We start from the raw sequence: 21,693 nt of genomic DNA, 5'->3' as shown, positions 1-21,693 counted from the left end.
CTTTTTTTGTTCAGTACAGCCAAAAAGTTCAACTTCTTCTCAAAAACACTAAAAGTCACAACATCCACAATCATGTTGAGTGAATATATTTCCTTCCTATGTCTTATCAGTTCAATCCCAAAACAAAGGAAACTGACCATGATGACGCCAAGCTCCTCTGTTTTACTCTTCCTTAAAATCCGGATGTCCTTTTGTGGCTTCAATAGACTTTGAAATAGTGTTCAAATGGCAATTTTCTTACTTTCTCTGCATCACTTACATTGAAAAGCCACATCTAGTGTTTTGTCATCTGGAGAAATACCAAACCATATTGTAGTGTGGAAACATAACAGTTTATTTACAGTCACACAGGCAATATCAACTCAGCAGTTGATGTAAGACTAGGGCCACGGGGTTTAATAAATACGAAGCAAAAATCTTTCAAAGACATTTCCATCTCTGTGTTTAGGACAAAACATTTTTTTAGCTGAAATGTGGACCGGGTAAAACCAACGCGTTGCAGTCATGATGAAACCTCTCCATTTCCATTTCCGCACAAGAAAAATACTGTCTTTTAAATGCATGTACCACATCTTCATTCGGTAAGATAAATATCTATAAAAAGCATCATCATAATGTAACAATTTATGCACTTTTATATTTACAAAAAGACACAACAGTCAGACCGTGGAGTGCTGGTAGCCTAAAGCTTTTAAATATTCAGATGTGGCACCTCATCAAATATGGATAGGTTTGTCCTGCACACACAAATTGTATTTTATTCACTATCACACACATACACACACACATACTTCACACACACATTCAAGACACTTTTCTTGTGCTCCTTTAGCTACATCCGTCAGTTGGAACGTGTGAATGGTCTGTACTCGTGCAGACAACTGGCTGATGAAAGCTTTTGTCTCGCTCTTTTTGGAGGAAACAGCTGAATGTTCGGGACTGGTGGGAAACCAGCTACTGGCAAGGAACAATGAGATGACCAACTGACGGACACACTCAGTGTCGACCTCTGAACACGCAGCCCTGATGACCAAATGGAGAAGAGTGCCCCGGGCATTACTGCAGTCTTCTTAATGGCAGTTCGTATTAGCTTAACCACGACTTGATCATTATTCAAATAACACCACACCCACTGCCAGCAAGTCAGAAACAAACAAAATGAATGCAAAGCTTCCTAGGTCAAGAAAGAAGAGAACATTAAATACACCTCTTAAATGGCAGTACCTGTCTGATGTAAACAAATATACACTGTATGCAGTTTGGAGAGAAACTGTAGAAACGTAACCAGGTATTTACAAGAAAACTCTCCGTCAGTCCAGCTGTCAAAAAAGTAAAACGGCGCACCAGATTCACCACAGATCAACAGAGCTTTTTTTTTTTTTGTCAAGTCACTGACTACACTGCATCCCAGCAACGGTTGTGTAACTTTGAAAAGTGTACAGTCGAATGCACTTCAGCCAAACGTACCTTATATAAAACAAAAGTCCGACCAAAGCATGTAGCCACCCCCATATACAACTGCAGGACCCGACTGGCAGCACTTCTGGACTCTAACAGATAGTCTGCAAACTATGTTGTGTTTCAATTTATCATTGGCCACTGATGCTGTTTTTCCTTCATATAAATAATTTGATGAACAGGTTGTAATACTGGCAATGAAAAATGCTGATTGAAGCTACATCTCTTGCTGTTGGGAACAATTTGAAGTTGAAGAGCCACATGTGCGTCATCAAACCACCTCCCCAAAACGGTGCGATCATTACTGTTGTAAAAACACAAAAGAAGGTGAACATACAGCAAACTTCTTTGGATTGTCCATCATCAAAATGACAAAAAAAAAGACAAGTCAAAGGGAGGAGGACAAAAGCAACATGGGGAAGCCACATCTTTAAGAGTCCCATCTCTTGACCACTCCGCTGTGGTGCCGTGGCAGTTCTCTGCTGTACACACAGAGGGTTGAGGGGTCAGACTGCCCTTATGGTGCTGAGCATTGCAATAATTACAGTCATTCAAAAAGCAAAAAGTGACTTCCATTTATGTTCTTCCACTGAACAGGTGCTAATGTGTCCATGAATGCCTCTGGGACAGTTTTTGGGCATGGGTGACATGTAAGGTGGTTATTAGCAGGAGCATTAGAGGCACTTTATGACACTGCCATGCAGGCGGAGGAGGTCCTTACACCCTTTCAGCTCTGGAAGAGTCTCCTTCCAGGAAAACCTCATGCTGTATGAGTAACGGCTGCGTGGAGGTGTTGGAGCTGTCAGTGGAGGTGACCAGTTCAAAACTCTGCTCCTCCCTTCCTCTGGATATCACAGGAAGCTTGGCGCTGAAGTTTAGATAAATCTGGAAATAAAATAAATATGGTGGTGATCAAGGATGTGACTGTGAAAGGATGAACATTAATGACCCAAAAAGTTTCACAGTTATGTGCACACAGTTTACAGACATTTTGCAACACATTCGATTCAAAGAAATAGTCGGCTCCTCTCTGCCTCACACAGCAGCTCACCTCCAGCGGGTTTATCTGAGGGTCGCACCAGTAGCATGCAACCCTTTCCCTGGGGGTGAGCTCTTCACAAGATATTTGTTTATATTTCTCTTTTGAACTTCATTATGACTGTTCACCATGTTAGACCCTGCCAAGTGTATGTTGCCACCAGCAAAATCCACCAACGAACATTGGGACTCTCTAACGCTGGTGTGTTCAAGACAAGAGGCAACAACAAATCAAAGATTCTTCTGTACAAAACGGTCTGTTCATTTATTTTTTCTGTTAAATTGCAATACATCACAAAGCCATTGCCCCGTGTGTTCCGTCTTAGTCACATTATTGAGAATTAGTCATGATGCATTATTAAATAATCAGTTGTGATGTTTAAAAACGTATTAATGCCTTTGTTTGGAAAGAAGTAAAAACTGTTGAGTGACACACAGACTACAAAACGGTGCCAAAAGGATGAGAGGGATTATCCAAAGGCATCTCGTGAGAGGGTGACCACTGATCCATATGATGAGAAGCATGTGTGCCAAAGTCAGCGTGCTCAGTCTTTAATACCAAGGGACCAGTGACTCTTACTAGACCAGGATGGAGTCGCTAAGCCTGCTTTGCTACATATGGTGCCAGTGTTTGGAAGGCAGATGGAATCAGTGAGGCCAATAAACGGTTCCCCTGATAGATCTCTTTGAGTCAAAGTGACCCCGAAGTTGGCTACCAATGAAAGTGGACGTCAGTTTTCCATCAAGTCATACAGTCTATAAACTTGCAGCAGGGTTCCACATTTATGAACAAGACATTTTGAACGTCGAAACTTGATAGATAGGCTGTTCAAATGAGATCATTTGCGGGGTGCTGGAAACACTGATGCATTCAAGTGGTGTCAAAACATCTGTGTTCTGGAGTTGGCAAGCCCTCAGCAATCTTCTACAGTGAGCCTAGACAATGTTGAATGAGCAACAACAACACATTTGGCAGCCACATGGAAGTTGTTTTCTTCACTTGATAGCGTTTTACAAAGTCACATTCTATCTCTCTTTTTTCTTCTCCTCATGAACGCATCACTGTGCCAACCTAAAACCCATCTCGATCCAGATAGTACTGAAATGTAATATTTTGACAAGTGAGTAGAGTGTGTCCCATTAAAGTCTCGCAACAAAATATCTACCCCATTACAGGTAGGTCATCAACAACAAACAATCTTGAGTTTTGTTCCAGGCAATACGTAACTACATCATGTATCAGATGTGTCCTGCGACTCCTGACTTGCCCAAAAATGAACACCTGAAGTGTTTAAGAGCTGAAGACAATGATGGGAACATTGATGTGCCAGTCCGCTGTCAAGCATAAATGATGGGAGTTTGTGCTAAATGAACGCAAACATTAAAAGCTTTCTAGTGGAACATATTAAACTATATTAACCAAGATCTTCCTGTGGCTCCCATGGGACCAACCTCTTTTTTTCTTCATGCCAAGGCATGACAAAATAGATTTTTTTGCAGCTCCCATGAGGACCCCATTGCCATTGCATCACTCTATAAAGCTGCCATATGTTATGGGCGTCTGTTGTCTCAGTTCATTGCTCTGGAGGAATGGAATTCTTTTAAAAGTGAACACAAACAATATGGCTGGAATTTAACCTACATGCTTGGTGGCTTCTGACAGTTGTTGTTCAATCCTTTCCACTATCTTTCTAAAGGGAGGTCTCTGGAATGGGTCAGCTTCCCAGCAGGACATCATGATCTGATACCTGTAAGGAAGAACACGTGAACCTTCACCATTCATGATAACAAACAGGTGGCTGGAAAGGGCTAGTAGCAGGGTGTCAAATCCTTAATATCTTGAGCAATATAGCAATATTTTTTTTTCTTCTCAACACAGACTCACATTTCACTCGGTGCAAAATCAGGGGCTTCTAGCCGGTATCCTTCCTTGATTAGTTTGTAGAACCTGGCATCGACAGCCATCCCTGGGTAGGGGCTGTTTCCTAAAAGAAACAGTGTAATACGTGAAGACCCCATGTAGACACAACGGTGCCAACCTTGATTTAGAGACAGAAACATACCAAGGGAGAAGACTTCCCACAGCAAAATGCCATAGGACCAAACGTCGCTCTCAAACGTGTACACACACTCGAAAATACTTTCCGGAGACATCCACTTCACCGGCAGACGAGCCTGGTGGAGATCATATAGACAACCATGAGATGTTAAATGCAGCGCTGACTGGGCTAACATGCAGCGATAACACTCTTTTTCATGTCAGCCTTAAGCCTAGGGTGATCAAATAATATACTGGACAAGCAATTCTTTCCTGAAACACTTTTTACGATCTCTTTTTCCAAACTGTCTGACACACTAGTTGAGCTGTATCTCGTGGATATATATTGTATGCTTCACCCTTTAAATATATGCCTATATCATGTCGCAAATTATTTATTTTTAGATAAGAAAAACATGTAAATATCCTTTTATATACTACACTTTGTGCCATGTTTGAACTTCTTTTTTTACTGCCAGTGTTGTTGACACAAGCTGTGTGACATTTTATTTCCTGGCAACGGGATTAATAAAGTACACTTATCTTGTCTGCTTCATTGGCCTTAGTTGAATCCTTATCTTGATCAGCGGACCTTTATTACACAAATAAACGAGTCATGGTAGTCTGTGGTTCCAGTTACCTACACTGAAGTGTCACAGCTGCAGAAAGTACTGACAGACATTATGTCTCTTTCACACTTGAGACAGATGGAACCAGTCTGCGATGTCATTTTTGACGCTTGACCCTGCTTGATCGCTGCAGATCTGAAGTGGAGGTACATTTTTTTTTGGTTTTATATTAAAAACTATTTGGACAACCACATCGTAGATCCTATCATAGATAGAAGTGTCAGTATTATTTTAGAGCACAGTCCCACCATTCTTGATGATTAGACGCCTTCCAAGTAAAACAAGTCGTGTTCCTTGTTTTTCCCTCAGTGGAATGAAATCCTCCAGTAAACGCAGCATTGCCAAGAAAGACCTTCATTTTGTGGCGAATTTATATTGGAACCATCCTCGAAACTCATATCCTTTATTGGCAGCTCCACAGCAGGTTGGAGCAGAGATCCAGTTTGTTTGAATTGCTTCTTCGGCTATTTAAAAAAAAAAGGTCACCTTTTCGCCATAGTTGTTTTTGCGCAAACATTAATAAATGAATGAAATCAATTAAAGTTTAGTTAATCTAATCTGTGCTAACAATAATTTAAAAAAGCTAATAGTTTTGCCCCGCCTCCTACTGCTACCATATTCCGCTGCAGCTACATCACCACACTGAAATCGATGACAGATCATTTTGTACTTGAGATTGCGTGCATTATAACAACCACGTGTATTAAACCAGAAAATGAGTGTTGTGACGAGAACAGTGCGTGGAAAGGCATTGAAGAATCATCCTTTCTTGAAAGCATAATAAAAGACCCGTGTTTGGATTCAAAACATGTGGGTGGCTGGTTCTGCTTACACACGAGTCAAGAGACCTGTTGCTCTGCTCCTTTGAAAGGGCCAGCTGATCTAAATCAGAGGTGCCCGGGGGCCACATTCGGGCCCTCTGTGCTGCCCCAATGAGGCCAGAGAAAAACTACAAAATAAAGGGATAAATGTTGAAAAGCAATTAAAGGTCTTGAAAAAAATGCCTTGCAAAAATACTGTCTCCATATCTTATATAATATATTTTTTTATTTATATTAAAATTTTATATTCACCACTTTAAAAGAATGTGTGACTGATATTGACTGTCGATATTGACGTTAGACTTTTTCCTGTTTTGTTTTCTATTTGTGTGATAGAAGTGAAGTGAAGTGATAAAATATAAGTTAAATTCTGCCCTTCTGTCTTTTGGCCAGAGGGCCCCTCACAATACAAATGTGGGCCCACCCCTGATATAAATGGATAATTGAACCATGTGTGTGATGTATCTGCAAACTTACGTTGCCTTTCACGACATAGTTGGAATCGGTGGTGATGTCCCGCGCCAGACCGAAGTCACAGATCTTTGCCACCCTTCCTTGAGTTAGCAGGATGTTTCTGGCGGCTAGATCTCTGTGTATGCACTGCGGAGGAAATCACATCATCTATATTGAAAACCTGAGGAAGCATGTTATATATGCATGAGCAGTCAATAAGAAACTTCAGCTGTAAATGAAGAGCGTTTTTCCAAAGAGGCTTGGTGCTGAATTTCAACATTTGCGTCTGTAACATGCAACCCCTGACACCGATACGTGAGCGCAGCGGCCACAGGATCCCGAACTCCACAAGTGATACATTTTTAACCAGCTTGCTCCGACATGCATTTCTTATACTCTCACTATCAGTGCGACACGTATGCGGCACAAAATATATTGATTTTGATTCTCACATTTTTGGATGCCAAGAATTCCATCCCTTTGGCCACTTGGTAGGAGAAGCTCAGTAGATCTTCAGTATCAAGAGAAAGACCATCCTCAATAAACTCGTTTTCCATGTCTCCTTCAGAGGGAGAGCCACCTGAAAGAACAATCCAAATGACTTCTATATTTAGGATCAGCTCAGAGATGAATGTCTGGCTTGCCTTTGCGTAGCGAGCGTCTTGTCTCAGCGGATGATGTGAATGGCCGGTTGCCAGCAGCAGAAGGCCTCATAGCCATGTAGTCCTGCAAGCTGTCGCTGTCAGGAGGAAAAGGAGCAGTTTCAGTACCACTGTCTGTGATATCCTGGCCTGTCAGCAGGTCTCACACGTGCAATATCATAGCTGATACGATTTAGTCGCTCTCAAGGGAGACATTTCTACGGCCTAAAAAGATAGTTATCTAAGACCGGTGAAAACTCTCCCCACATTTGTTTACGAGACCAATGAACCGCGCTCACCCGGCTGTTTCTCTCTGCAGCATGACATTGTGGTAATAGCAGTTGTCCTCAAATTTGGAGGTGATGAAAGACTCCCTTTTCCGACGAAGGAAGTTGAGAAGATCTCCAAAGCAGCAGTACTCTGTAATCACCAGGGTCGGGCCTGCAACACGAAAACACATTTTGATGAGATCCCATTGCAAATGGAGTCAGAACAGACAGCGAGCGCTTGAATCGGTCAAGAACTGTTGAGCGTTAACTGCTGAGTTGAACGATTTGCCGTACCCCCAACTGTGCAGGCTCCCAGGAGGTTGACGATGTTTATGTGGTTTCCCAAATAACTGAGGACTTTCAGCTCTGACATCAAGGCCTCCTTCTCTGTGGCATGAGCGGTTGCTGTTGAATAAAAAAGGTTAAGTGAGAATGACACATTTACCGGCAAACAGATTAATAGTCTCATCATAAGGAGATGTCAGTGAGGAATGAAAAATATGGCAGCAGCCATCTCTTGCTGCGTTTGTCAATGTTGCAACACATTTCCTGAAAGGACCCACCCATCTTCAACTTTTAAACTTGACAGAAGTACACTCACAAGACAACACTTTTCTGAGAGGAAAGTGAGTAAACACACACGAAAATATAACCGCTGTTAAGACGCAACATACAAACAACTGAGCAGCTGGTAAGTAAGTCAGCCTTTTTATAATGATTTCCCATCATCCCTCTTGTCTAATGAACTCTAACTTCAGCTCATCAACCTAATCCTCTTCATATTATCGGTGTGCATAGACAATCAGTCTTCTCTCAGCCTCTCATTTCTAACATACGTGTGAGCAACAATCATCCGTGATGTCATCGTGTTCCCAAAGATCAGGTACAGCATTGTTTCCCTCTGCACTTTTTGTTGCATTGTTCTTTGTTTTAACAGTGAGATAACAATGGACAACGGAAATGAGGTGAAGAAAATGTACATTTTTTTCAAAATAAAATAACATTGAAAACTGAAACGGTAGTCGGATTAGATGTAGCTGCTTGCTACTTTTTTTTTTTTTTTTTTTTTGCTGAATGTTGAGGAGGTATGTGACAAATTGTGCTCACAAGTGGAGGAGCCTGTGCCAAACATAGTATATCAAAACCTCTTTGACCTTTATGGTCATGACAGATACTGTGAAATATCAAATATCAAATGGCATGATGAGCAGCTCCTGACTTACATTTGAGCATTTTCACAGCCACAGTCATGACTGAGTCGGCTTTGGAGAGTCCGTACGCAGTAGCTTCCACCACTTTCCCGAATGCTCCAGATCCGAGCGTCTTCCCTGCAGACATGCAGACACACAGCACTATTATTCCCCACCCTGTTTCCTTTAGTGCAATTGGCATCCAGCCACGCGAGGACAAACAAGCTGTTGCCCACGGCTGTGTGTAAGCACCCGGACAATCAGGATCCTGTTCAAGTTAAAAAATGAATAAATAAAAAAAACGACACCCAGACTGCTGTGTGTTTGCAGTGAGGGAGTGGGCTTTTACAGTATAGTGTGTGTATAAACTGATTAGTGACCAGAGTTGGTCGAAGCTCTGCCCATGCACAGTGAAAACAGAGTCTGTCAATCAGCCGAGATGATGTCATGCCAAACGCAGCGTAAGGGTGGATAATAAGGACTTTATCGCCTCAAGGCTTTATTACACCACACTTCCCTTCTCTGCATTTTTTCATGACAGATAGAACATCTTGAGTTGGAGCACAGGGCACAAGGATCTTCGGATTCTTCACACCAAGCTAACTCACCAAATCGTAAGTTACTTCTGGGAAACTCCCACTGGTGATCGTACGGCAGCTGTGTGGGGTCGATGTAGACGTAGTTGTTCCCGTGGATACCCTCGATGACTTTCCACTGAATCTGGTACTTTGGTTTCTTTATGAAAAGCCCAGAGCAATAGAAGACGGTTGAAACATGCAGTTTTTCGGTAATGGGACTCAAATCCGAAGAGAAAGGGCGTGGCTTCCTGCTGTCCTACCTGCAGGTACTTGTAGAAGAGTATGAAAAGGATGAGACAGAGGACACATGTCGCTGACACGGTGCCGATGAGCAACGGTGTGAACAAGTCGTGAGGAACAGTTTTCTCTGAAACAAAAGAGATGAATCTTTGTTTGCGCAGGACAGAACAGGACAAGCCTGGGCTGGTCTCATATACTGTAAAATGATCATAGAATGGAGTGAAACGCTACATGACACCTTGACAACAATAAAACGCTAGAGAAAAACATTCTCATTAGCATTGTCAGCATGAGATTTTTTTATTATGACAAAGCAATATGTTTATGATATGATACAGTAGGAACAGTACTTGAATATGTTTTGGGATCTGTCCTCGAACGATGCTCACTTTACTGACAGTTACTGTCATGACGTTCATCATGATGCTTCCTCATCACGTGACATTATATTTGTTCATCCTAGAAGAGGGTTTAAGTATGACAAGCTATCAAAAAGACCAAGTACCTGCAATAGGTTATCAGGGCAGCAACATTTAGCTGTAGCTGGTTCTATGTGCAACACGGTGCTGGTCATTGAAAGGATGTTTGAAGTTAATGACCTCAGTGGGGAGTCATTTAAGGGCTCAACTAGAGGTCTGCAACACTTCACTGTGACTCATCTCTGGATTGAATTGGAGCATAAAGAAAGTTGTAAAATCCCTTTTTTTCGGGCTCAGAAAAGTAGAATGTGGTTTAATATTCCAGAGACGCAGACATCTGCACACCCAATAGCTTTAACTACACGTTGGAGCCACGCTCTCTGTGTTTTGTATTTAAAAGAAAAAACAGCAACAGTCTTCAACATCTGCATAACTGCTTGGTTTCAGTGCTCAGTGAACAGGCCAACAAGAGCTACAGTAACCCAGAGCAGCTTTTCTGATTGGTCTGGTTCTAAAGTGACAGCATCCCACTCATTTAGTTTTTAATGTTATGCCGTACTCTTGACATGAAACGGGTATTTCCTTGCACGTAAAATAAAGTATCATTGTTCAAAACATGTGACCATAACCTGCCCTTCCAGAGACAAGCATGCTCACCGTGTTCTCTCAGTAGCACATAGTAAGGGGCAGATTTATTAATACCCCTGTTTGTGCACATTATACAGCATTAGACTTATGCCACACAATGTTTGTGTAACAACCTAAAACACAAGTTGGAGATACTGTAAATAAGAGCTTGTTCGTGTCCTAGGCAGCAGCTGAGTGACTGTGCAATATTCTGCTGCATGAACTATAAGGTTGGCACATATTTCAGATTGGAAAAATTGAAAAACAGATGTTTAAATCTGCATCAGATCAGACTTTGAATTATTGCACCTGTGTCCATACTGTATGGCAAAAAAAATATTTTCCAACATATGGAGAACATCTGGGGTCAGCTACTACATCAAATAAAACATTCCCAGGGTGGTTGCTGCCATTGAGATCATCTGCCTTTAATTTCCCACGATAATTGTAAACAATAACTAAATAATGCAGGAATTAAAAACTGACCTTTTGCTCTATGAAAATAAAAAACAACTTCAAAAGCTGTAGGAGAAACAGAACAGTGTCTGTTCAGTTTCAGAAAACATGGTCCACGTTTGATTAAGTTTAATTAATTCTGAATGTTGGTACCAACTCCTAAGAATGACTGTGCCTGTCCTTCTGCGCTTGGTTGCTATGATAGCGGTACATGAAGCTCTGTTTCAAGGATGCACAGATGAATAATGGCATAAAACCATTGTTCTGTTACACTGTGTTGGCTGGCGGTAAAGTCTTATTGTTTTGTTCAGTGTACACTGGGGTGTAATAAGCTCTTTAGCGATAAGAAGCTTTCTCTCCACTTCAAATTGTAGAATGCAGAGTCTGCAGGAACTAATCCCTTTTAAACCTGTCAGTCGTATCTAAATAGCCGTGTATTCTCTACTCCTTCTCACTGACACCCACGAGCCACCCACAGACCCACAACACCCTCCCATCAGCAAGACTCCCACTGTGCCACGCACACTGCGCCTCCGCCTGCTCTGCTAGTATCCAAAACAACGGGCACGATCCTGTAAAGCCTCATAATGCACCCCTACTTACTCGCGGTACCCCAGTGGGGCTGACAAACCCGTCCATTCACAGACAGGGAAAACGTTTCTGTGGCCTCCAGTTGGCCAATGCTTTTGAGATATCACAGCAGATGGGTTTGCCGTTACAGCTCTCTTAAGTCAACAGCAGACAAATCCCAACTGGACTGTGTCACCTAATAATACCAGAGGAATCATAGTATTGTTTACCTAACAGATTACCATCACAGAGACACATGTTGCCACTAATCCAGCCCCCAAATCGTGTTTTGAAGATGATTTGAGTTGATGATTATGTTCTGATGAAGGTTACAAGGGGCATATATAGAAATATATAGTGTATATAAATATAAATGTGAGTGAGTGTGTGTGTTTATGAGCTCACCACTGATGGAGAAGAGTGTGTAGGCCTGCTCCCCCTCCACTGTGGCCACACACTCAAGAGTATTAAATCGACCTCTGCTGATGTTCACCCGACTCTCCACCTCGGTTTTGCCAAACATGGGGCTGAATAGTGTGACAGTGATGATGTTGTGTTCCTCCTGGGTGGCATTCACCTGCTGGGAGCACCTAAGTGCAAGATCACAAAGCTTTTCTTCAGCAAGGGAGCAGACAAGTCTGACATACCCTGCTGCAAAACACACATTCCGTCCCAGTAAACAGAAACACCACAATGCACAATGCACAATGACTTGGCGAGTGAGATTCACCAGAACAATGTGTCATTTCAGCCTATTTTTGTATGCATCAATAAAAAAAAACACACACACATAACTGTGGTCAAAGGTCCATTCAGGTCACAGTCCCACCACCTTAGTTCGCGTGCCTGGACCTGATGAGCGTTAAGTGGATTGTAGTGTCATTTGAAATGTCTGGATCATGTTTGGATAATCACTGATGATTTATAGGCTGTGACTACCAAACGCCTTTGACACGCTATATGTAGACTGGTTCTATAGCATGAAGCTCCACCAGTGGCAGTCAAATCCAATATTCCACCGTCATCATCATTACACAGTCTTTATTCTCTGCCTCTGAGATGATCCATAAGATCTCATGAGACGGTACATCACATCTGAGGTTGGCTGGGATATCAGGTTGCGAAGTTCTCAACAGTTAAAACATTGCACGCAAGTTATGTTGCCAAGACAAGGCGGTCTTGGATAACACTTATCCGCAAGTTGGCTGGCAATTGCATCTTTACTTTGGAAAACTGTCATTTAAGTAAGAATTCTCCTGGCAAATACAAGTCTATCCAGGATTGAAATTAATTCAGGCAGGAAAGCAGCAATCGTGAATGGAAAAATGAGGACATAATGATCAGGACATTGAGGCTTGTTTTCCTTTCCCATGTTGTTTTTAACGAAGAATTTGCAACATATCACTTGAGAGTTTAGTAGAAAAAAATAAGATTCCAAACCCTTGTCCTTAAAACAATCGCAAGTGATTCATCTCTCAGTGTGAAGCAAGTGCTTTAGGAACCGATTCACCAGATGCTGTACCTGACATATGACTGCTCGCAGTAGAACCATGTAATTTGGGGGGCAGGAAACCCCTCAGCCACACAGCGCACCTGTCCATCCACTGGGCCCTCATGAGACACAATGGCTGGTTTACCTGAACATCATTTTAAGTGAGATTACTGACAGCTTTATTTCATGCATGGCTCCAACATCTTCTTCTTGAACTTACTCATGACAAAGATGGTGAAGGAGTGGTTGACTTTTGCATCCTTGTTCGAGGCCTGAAAGGTGTAGACTCCGCCCTCCGACACTTTGAGTCGCACCAGCTTCAGCTCGCTGACATACCTGAGCACAGTTACATTTCAGCATGTCTTCGCCTGAAATGACCAAACATCCACATGCAAAGTTCTATCCATGAAACTCCCTCTATGCAGTCTATCAACGACAGTGACGGGAATAAAGCTGGCTTGGAACATTGGGTGTGCCAAACAGCAATGAATAAATATTCAACTTCAAAGGAAGATGTGGTATAATAGCATCAGCTGAGTGTCCCATTTAAACCATATTTCACATTAGTGAACCGTGAAGAACTGTAAGAGCAGTGCTTCACTTCTGCCTTCAAAACAAGTCAATTTTTGGCAGCATGTGAAATTATTTTCATGATCAGAGCACAAAAATGACCTGTGGGTTCAGGAAGACTATTCCACCTGTGTTCTAGTTGATACTAGACATGACATGTTTTCTCGCATTTGCAGTGAAATAGAGCCAGTTTGTTCAACTCAGCTGGAGACATTCCACTTCAGCCATGTGAACAACACTCAGCGCCAATAGTCGAAGGCAAAACGTGCAACACTTGATCCAATCGGCCAACTCAAGCTGTGAACCCGTTTGTTCAGTCAGGAGACTGCGTGGGTGTGTACCTGAAGATTAAACATTAAGGAAGTGAAAGCCTTTGTCTATATCGCTGAATTACAAATACTTGTTCAATAATGGCTTGTGCAAACACGTTGACATCTCATGCTCAGATAACACTTTCAAGTAAGCTTAAATCCAGGCATTTCATTATTTTGGAGCAATGATGTAATCATAAATTTGCAAGATGACACTCTTGCCCCAGGGACCTTTTGATCCACAGACATTTTTATTAATTTAATAACTAGGATTCATTTTCTATCAGTACCAGCGCCCTGCTATATGAAGCCCACCTTGACCATCAAGTCTTAAACCTATTATTATTATTATTATTTTGCATAATCTGCATATAAATTCCTAGTTGCAAATGAAAACATCACTGATCAGGCATGGCCCCCTCTTCTACAAAGTCACAGTCGTGCATCAGATAGATCAGGTCTACGTCATGCCAGGGGCCAATCGTGACCCCTTGGTCAGTTTTTACATCCAGGTCATTGTTATTCCACAACAGTTTCAGATCCCGAGGGCCAAATGAAAATTCCACAACACTGAGGTACTACTTATTGCAAGAAAATATTGTGCTCAAGACCCTGAAAAGCCTCCTGAATATACTGTTTTCAACTTCGCAGTCAGGCCATTCGTCAAGTGGTTTGAACTTGCACGCTGACCTGATAGCCAGCGTGCAAGTTCAATCCTCCTTGAAGATAGTTTGCGCCCGGAGACCAAGCCCACCTCACTAACAACAGTGTTTGGGTTGATCAAAGTTAAAGGTTGTAATTCAACACCTACAAATGTGCTTTGTGTCAAATATAACACTCAAATTCTTCCCTTTCTCCAATAAAACGCAACTCCTCACAGTGTGAGGATTGTGCCAAAACACTTTGCCTTATGACGAGTTCCAGAGCGGTGTATTGAAGATATTCCCCAGCTTTATTGACTATGAAATTGATGTACATACTGGGATTTATGGCTTTGTGTCACAAAAAAGCCAAAGGCACTTCCAGTTTTAATCTATCAGCAGCTGTTGTGAGAGAGAACACCTCTTGACCTAAAACCAGTACTGAAGGAGGTGTGAAATTCCTCAGACAGAAGATAATGAACATTTTCATCTGCGCGACGAGAAGTCCCATCTTTGTGCGTGTGAGTCATACCTGTACTCGTGAGTGTGTGTCGTGATGACATGGTCACTTGTGTTCTTCAGCTCCCGTCCCATGAAACGCCAGGAGAGGCTCTGTAGTTTGGGATAAGCCTCCATTTCCACCTTGAGCACCAAACTCTCCCCTGAACGGACTTGGATGGTTTTGTTTATCGCAGGTGATGAATGAATGAACCCCTTTCCTGCAAAGAACACAGATCCCTTTATTAAACAGTCTCACCGCACACACCTAAACTTTGACTCCTAACTTTGGCTGAAACTCTTCACTCACTCACCATAAACATCCAGCCACACCGACTGCGTGCTGACCCCTTTCTCATTCTCCGCTTCACATGAGTATCTGCCAGCATCTTGGAACTTGACTGCAAAGATGTGCAATGTGGCGCTGCGTGCATGGTTGAAGTCTTCGGCCAGGATACGAGATGCGCCGTCAACCTTCGCTGGTTGCTGTGGATACCAGACGGCACCCTGTCAACGCCCAGAGATCTCTAGAGATTAACCCTGTCTGCATGTCTGCGCTTGCAAGCCACACAGATATACTGACATGGACACACATCAGTCACACAAGTGCAAACAGCAGTCTGTGAGGCAGAGAAACTTTGATGATGCTGGGCATCCAAAACATCAGATACAGTATTTGCTTATCCCTCGGTCATGTTTCCCATTGTCGTGCGGGCTTCATGCAAAAGAAATTATTGCTAAGTGGCCAGGGTTGTCATCACTTTTGTGTTGTTGGCATCATTTTGCTTCCAGCCAGGGGATTACAATTTAAAACATGGTCCTGTTTTGCTACTCTAATTAAATAAATAAAATACAGTAAATGATTATTCATGTTTCAAGAATGACAAGTGGAAAGAAAAGCAGGATTGTCTCACCGAGCCAGGCGGAGTGACCCACTTCAGATTGATCTCGCCATTGACATTTGTGGTGTTACAGGTGAGCGAGAGATTCTCGCTAACCGTCAGAATCACGCGTTTGGGAGCTTGCATGTCGATGACAGGAGGCGCTACAGGCACTGCAAGGGGATCAGGGTTCATCTTAGAATGACACTCTCTTGATAGAGGATATGTTGCTGTGTTACCTGGTTTCACCGTGAGATAGTAGTTACGTGATCTGACTCTCTCCTTCCTGAGCACGCCTGTGCACACATAGCAGCCTTCGTAAGCCTTCTGTGTATCGTAGATAGTGATGCCTTGCTCCAGGCTGGCAGAATACTGCAAACCAGAGGCCAGCGCTCCCCTGGAGCAGGTTTCCAGGTGCAGGTCAGCCAAAGTTGGATCTGTTGCTAGGCAGGAGATTGAGGCAGTATCTCCCTCACGGGTGAGGACGTTGAAAACCATCGATATTCTGAAAGGATTTTCAGGATCTGCCAAGAAAACAAAAAACAAAAAACAATGCAATTGCACATCAAAGGTGGTGTGTGTGAGCAGAACTAAGGGCTGCTGATGTTGAGGCGGCGTTCAGCTTGACACATCATTTTCTTTTTACAGGCTTACTGAAGACAAACAGTGGAGCTCAATAACAGGGTATCAGCACAATAACAAGGCCATAAATTTCACAATGAAGAATAACTTGGTTTTCAACCTCGCAGATCACTGACTATTTCAACTTTTCGCTTTCAACCGCAGAATACAGCAAACAACGCTTCCTGTTTTTAAATCTGCATCTTTTCTTTACCCAACTGAAAATCAACCTACCTTTTACAAAGACGTAGATGGAGGTTGTCTCGCCTGACTTTCCCTCCAGGCAGTTGTACCGGCCCATGTGAATTGGTTTGGCAATGCTGATGTGCAATGTGGACATCCCATCCACTTTCTTCTCTCCACGGACTCTCCGACCACCCTCCCGCTGCCACTGCATTTCCTTCTCACCCTGACAGACCAAGGTGAAGGCTTCATTGAGCGGGACGACCAAGTGAGACCCAGATGGGCTGATGGTGGGCTTGCCGTGTCCTGTCTCAAACAAGGGGAGCGTAGAAGACTGGTAAATGTGTCAGCATACCCTCATATATGCTTCCCAACTGCTAGTTTGTGTCAACAGTAGATCACCCTATAGACTTGGCAATAGAATTTACTTATGGAGCAGTTTTTCCCTCCAAATTCCAACTAACTTGAGGCTCATGCACGTTGGAAATTCAAAGCTAGAAAGAAGACAAAGAGACGGTTTATGTTATGCTGAAGAAGAGCACCCCCACTTTTGCCCTGCAGGCAGCCACTGTCAACACCTACGACTTCTCAAACATTGTACCAATTAGGATAGAGAGTGCAATCCCATGACCAGATGTAAACAACAAGACTTTCTCAACTTCGAAGCACACGATTACTAACAAACAAATGTGTTATTATGAAGAAGTCAAATCAATTATCCTATGCGGGATAAGGGGTCAATTTTGGCTCCACTCTGAGTCTCTGACTGATGACAAACCCTCTTATTATTCATTAAATTGAATGTACAGTCTTTTTTCCAGGTTGAAAAACAAACGGCTACCTCAATAAAGGGTTGGCACACTGATCCGAATGATTGACATGTACAAGTAATAAACCAGGTGTCATAATCTGAATACGGGCACCAACACTGAAGAATAATATAATTGAAGTATTACAAACACACTTAAGTTCACAGAAAAGGCACTTGCCTGAGACAAAAGAGAACGATATTCCACTCTGACAAACATTATTCAGTCACACTCTGGCTTGAAAAAAAAAAAAAAAACGTCAGCCATGCCTAAAGTTATGGACACATATGAAGTTGGTTATCTGAAGGTTTAATCTGTCGCACCAACTGAAAGCAGGTGTGGAGAGTAAATGTTCCCTGTTATCTTGGGGGAAAAAAGGAAAACATAACTGAAGAGAAAGATGGGCAGAAGGCGATTAGGAGGAACAACAACAGTGGAGCTGCGAGAACTCCCAATGATGAGCAACACGTCTATTGACTAATGTGGCAGGCTGCCACACCAAACATTTACATGAGCCGCAACAACAACTGCATGGAACACTGTCAACTGCTAAAATGCAAATGAATGCCTGTCATGTTTTTGCATCGATGTTACATTGCTACCAAACAAAAGACGAAATTGAAGAAAACGGCCTCCGGCTTTCCAAACAAGACTGATACAGTGAGCCTCTGGCCCCAGGACATTTACTACAGTTTGCATTTCATGAGCAAGGCTTGACGTCACTTTAAAAACAGCTGTCAGACTTGAGCTATGTAGCTCAGGTGCAGGCTAAGCTGCGTATGTGTGGCTCTGGATCAATTAGTCGCTGAAATGAGTCGGTGTTCTGTCTGTGAATCTGGCATCGATCAGCCGAGGACAAGTGTGTGGCAGATGTGTGTTGACCTGATGATGGTGACGACATGACAGACCTAACCCCGGAGCCTTGCTCCAACCAACTTCACAGCGACGCAGCTATTTCTCATCAGAGAAGAGGACTTCAGTTAACTCATGAATTATCAGACTACAACTAAATCTGAGGATCTTAATCACGACCAGACAAGGTTGTTTGACCCAGTGTTGGTTACATAAACAGGTCTCTGAGCATTTACTTTGTGCCTGACAAGATATCAAAAAAGGACACAAGAGATGAACCTCCTTTCTGTTTACATGTCAACAAATTTGGAATTTACCACGAGTGTGCTCTGTGAATCCGGAGCTTTGAGATCCAGAGAAATCAGACTTGTGGACTTTAACACACCCAACGCTGATGTTTGTAATATGTTATATTCACAGGTTTAACTGGAAAAAAGACCTCTTACATGTAAAACCTACATGGTATAATCTGTTTCTACTAACCGAAGAACTTTTGCACATTCTTTTGTAGATGGAATTTTTTTAGTTCATGAAAGCGTAATGTGCAGCTGGCGCGGGTGCCAAACATAGCGCCCAAGGCAAACTTCATGTGGTGCCATGTTGCAGCACCTGACAGGGAGAGGATCAGACGGTAAACTTCCCTCCTGACACAACATGGGCATGACGTTGCTCTCCAGGGCCATCTTGGACCACGATGAAGCTCAAGTGATCCCACCCAAAGCTGCGATTTGGCTGGGTTTCATGACAGCTCAAAAGGAATTCTCCACATTGAGTCATAATAATAATAAAAGTCTTGCTCCTTTATATGGAACAAAGAAAGTTGATAATGTGTTTCATGGGCTACGCAGCTGCAATGTGCGGATGAGACCAATTTGTAATCATCTCAATATGCTCTTCACAACCTGCCCTCAAGATAAAGACTTTAAATAAAGGAATAACTGAAGTTCTGTAGCCGGATGACAACTCTAAGTATGAAACAAACTCTGTTACTTCAATAACAGAATGACAAACTGGAGGGCAACTATTGCATAAATTCAGGATTTCCAACTTAATTGTAGTGCCGATATTAGTTTAAAGTCACTTTTATTTGAAAATATTCAATAAAATGATATTTGGCGCAGGTGAATTTGTCAGTCGACATTGCACGGACAGCCTATTTACTTCAAAACGTCCAACATTTGAAGCGAAATGATAAATTATGAAAGAGCGCGTCAGGTTTCCCTCCCTCACTCCCGGTGTCCGTTTACCTCATTCGGTTGCTTTTCTGGTGACAAAGATTAGTGTAAAACTTCCAGAGCGGTAACATCATTCCTGCGGGATTACGATCACTGATGCGTAATTACGCAAACTGCAATCGAAGCTTCCGAAGTGAGCCGCAACAAGTGGCAGTGGCAGCCTGGCTTACCCGGGTGGAAGGTCAGCAGGAGAAAAAGCCAGACCAGTAGATTCCAGTGATATTCCATCATTACAGTTCCATGGGTCCCGCTGTGAAGGTGAGCCGGGGGCCGGGCGGTCGCTCGAGCTTTACAGTAGGTCTGGCTGTCAGCGCTGACTGAAGTCGTTTGTTGGCTCTGGCTGAAGCGCAGCTACTAGCTTTTAAAGGCGCAGATGCTTGGTGGAGCTTCCAGCAGCAGCAGCAGCAGCAGCGATCGCCCGTCAGTAAACATGCTGTTAGTGAGAGAGAGAGAGAGAGCGAGAGAGAGAGAGAGAGAGAGAGAGAGAGCCGGAGGGGAAGATGCAGCCGGAGCCGGTGTGTGTGTGTGTGTGTGACTCCAGTCTTAACAGCAACGTCTTACACACACGCACACAGAGGGAGGTGTCAGCTCAAACCCTGCGCGCACACGCATCTGTGTGTTTGGAGCTACTTTGGGGGCAAATGTTCAACTTTGTGGTTCAGTTCCCTCGTCATCGAGGGGGGCCGCATTCTCACCACACGCCATCAATGGGTTTGAACCGTCGATCAAGTTCAATTGTCCAAATATTGTGACCTGGGTGGTGCCAACACCTTGATACACCTTGTGGAGGATGATCACTAGGGGGCGCTTCAATCGTACGAAGGTAGAATTCTAGAGATGTAAACACGTGAGGGCAAATGAGGATGTAATACTATGAAAACAGAAGTAGATGGCAAAGATAGTCTACTCAAAGAGGAACTGTGTACATTGTGTTTAATACTACAAAAGTTATATTTTCTATATTTCTACCAGGATTATAATCCCACTCTGCAGCTCCTACTGTTGTGGAGCACTCGCAGACCTGGAGTGGGAATTGGATTTCTACAGTGTCTGACTTTGTCTATTCATGCCAGCTGGAGAATCGACCAATAACAGAAAATACCCATCTTTTTCTATGCAGTCCAGTACGACGAAGGACTACACTTGGTTTTTGACTCCAGGTCCTCGTGTTTGAATAATTAACGTTTTATTTTATTAATAGTTTTTTTTTTTTTTTTTTTTTTTTTTCAAAAACTAAACCCAGGTTGAAGTTTCCCATTTAAATCCTGGCTGAATAACAAACTAATGAAAACCAAGACCAGAATCAGTTTTAAGGAACAACCTGAGCACAAAACAATCCTCCATTGTGACAAAATCTGATTTACTGCCTGCAGAACCTGGAAAACGGACACAACGAAGAGTTGTTTCATCTTTTCCCAAATGTTGAAGTTCATGCGATGTAATCTCATACACAATCATCTGACACTGGTGAATGAAATTCAGCTGTTTTGTGACAAAGCAAACAAAAAGAATAGCTCTCCTGGCTGCAGACCATCATTCTATTCCAGGTCACCATGCAAAAATATTAACATTTGACCCACCAAGTGGTTGGATAAGTCTTACACTAGGAGGCAATTTGCCAAACTTCATAAACCTTTCAAATAAAACAACTTTCACCATTCACAAGACACGTGTAAACTAAATACAGACTTTTCCTTGTCTATAGAACGACAAACGTCATCACAAGCTCAGTTCCCTTTCTTCTGCTCCGGTTTAATATTAACTGACTTTATAGGAAAAAGCTTTCTCTTCTCTTCTCTTCTCTTCTCTTCTCTTAACCTGTTAAACTATTCTAATTTTATTGCAAAAGTAATCAGTTATTTACAGACACATCTTTAAACAACTTACACAACAGTATTTTTAAATGTTTAAATATGAGGTTGGCAGATAAACAGTGCTTTGATAAGCTCCAGTAAATCAGAGGATGAAAAAAAATCTACGGAATCAAATCATCATTCATCACACCGTATCATTCTCATTACGTCTCATGGCATGATTAGCCAAGCAGCAACAAGCACTGTAGTGTGTCATGAGGTATTTAAAATACACCCACTTTATACAGTAATAAAGTAATCTTTCTCTGAGTAAAACCACAAACTGAAAAATGGAGACAATAGGAAATAGAATTCTTTCT

At 42.5% G+C, this 21,693-nt stretch overlaps 1 protein-coding gene across 3 annotated transcripts; it reads right to left on the bottom strand.

Moving 5' to 3' along the window:
- Positions 1-323: 323 nt before the first annotated feature.
- On the bottom strand, positions 324-19,937 carry kita (KIT proto-oncogene, receptor tyrosine kinase a). 3 transcript variants are annotated; one of them, XM_053864259.1, is made up of 21 exons: positions 19,691-19,935; positions 16,676-16,930; positions 16,060-16,344; positions 15,854-15,993; positions 15,254-15,446; positions 14,974-15,160; positions 13,140-13,255; positions 12,950-13,064; positions 11,833-12,017; positions 9,376-9,482; positions 9,146-9,272; positions 8,571-8,675; positions 7,642-7,752; positions 7,378-7,519; positions 7,082-7,176; positions 6,890-7,017; positions 6,462-6,584; positions 4,560-4,671; positions 4,382-4,481; positions 4,139-4,244; positions 324-2,343 (listed from the first exon to the last, which is right to left on the bottom strand). In XM_053864259.1, exons 1-21 carry the CDS (start codon positions 19,749-19,751, stop codon positions 2,176-2,178), a joined length of 2,961 nt encoding a protein of 986 aa, XP_053720234.1. In that variant the 5' UTR covers positions 19,752-19,935; the 3' UTR covers positions 324-2,175. The 3 variants fall into 3 exon arrangements, with proteins under 3 accessions (XP_053720234.1, XP_053720235.1, XP_053720236.1); XM_053864260.1 differs by having other exon boundaries at positions 15,254-15,425; positions 19,691-19,934; XM_053864261.1 differs by lacking the exons at positions 324-2,343; positions 4,139-4,244; positions 4,382-4,481; positions 4,560-4,671 and adding an exon at positions 4,678-5,126 and having other exon boundaries at positions 19,691-19,937.
- Positions 19,938-21,693: the final 1,756 nt, after the last annotated feature.

Source organism: Synchiropus splendidus, chromosome 1 (assembly GCF_027744825.2).
Source record: "Synchiropus splendidus isolate RoL2022-P1 chromosome 1, RoL_Sspl_1.0, whole genome shotgun sequence".
Taxonomy (NCBI): domain Eukaryota; kingdom Metazoa; phylum Chordata; class Actinopteri; order Syngnathiformes; family Callionymidae; genus Synchiropus; species Synchiropus splendidus.
The sequence above is the reverse complement of the archived record's forward strand: the minus strand, read 5'-3'. Positions and strand labels throughout refer to the sequence as shown.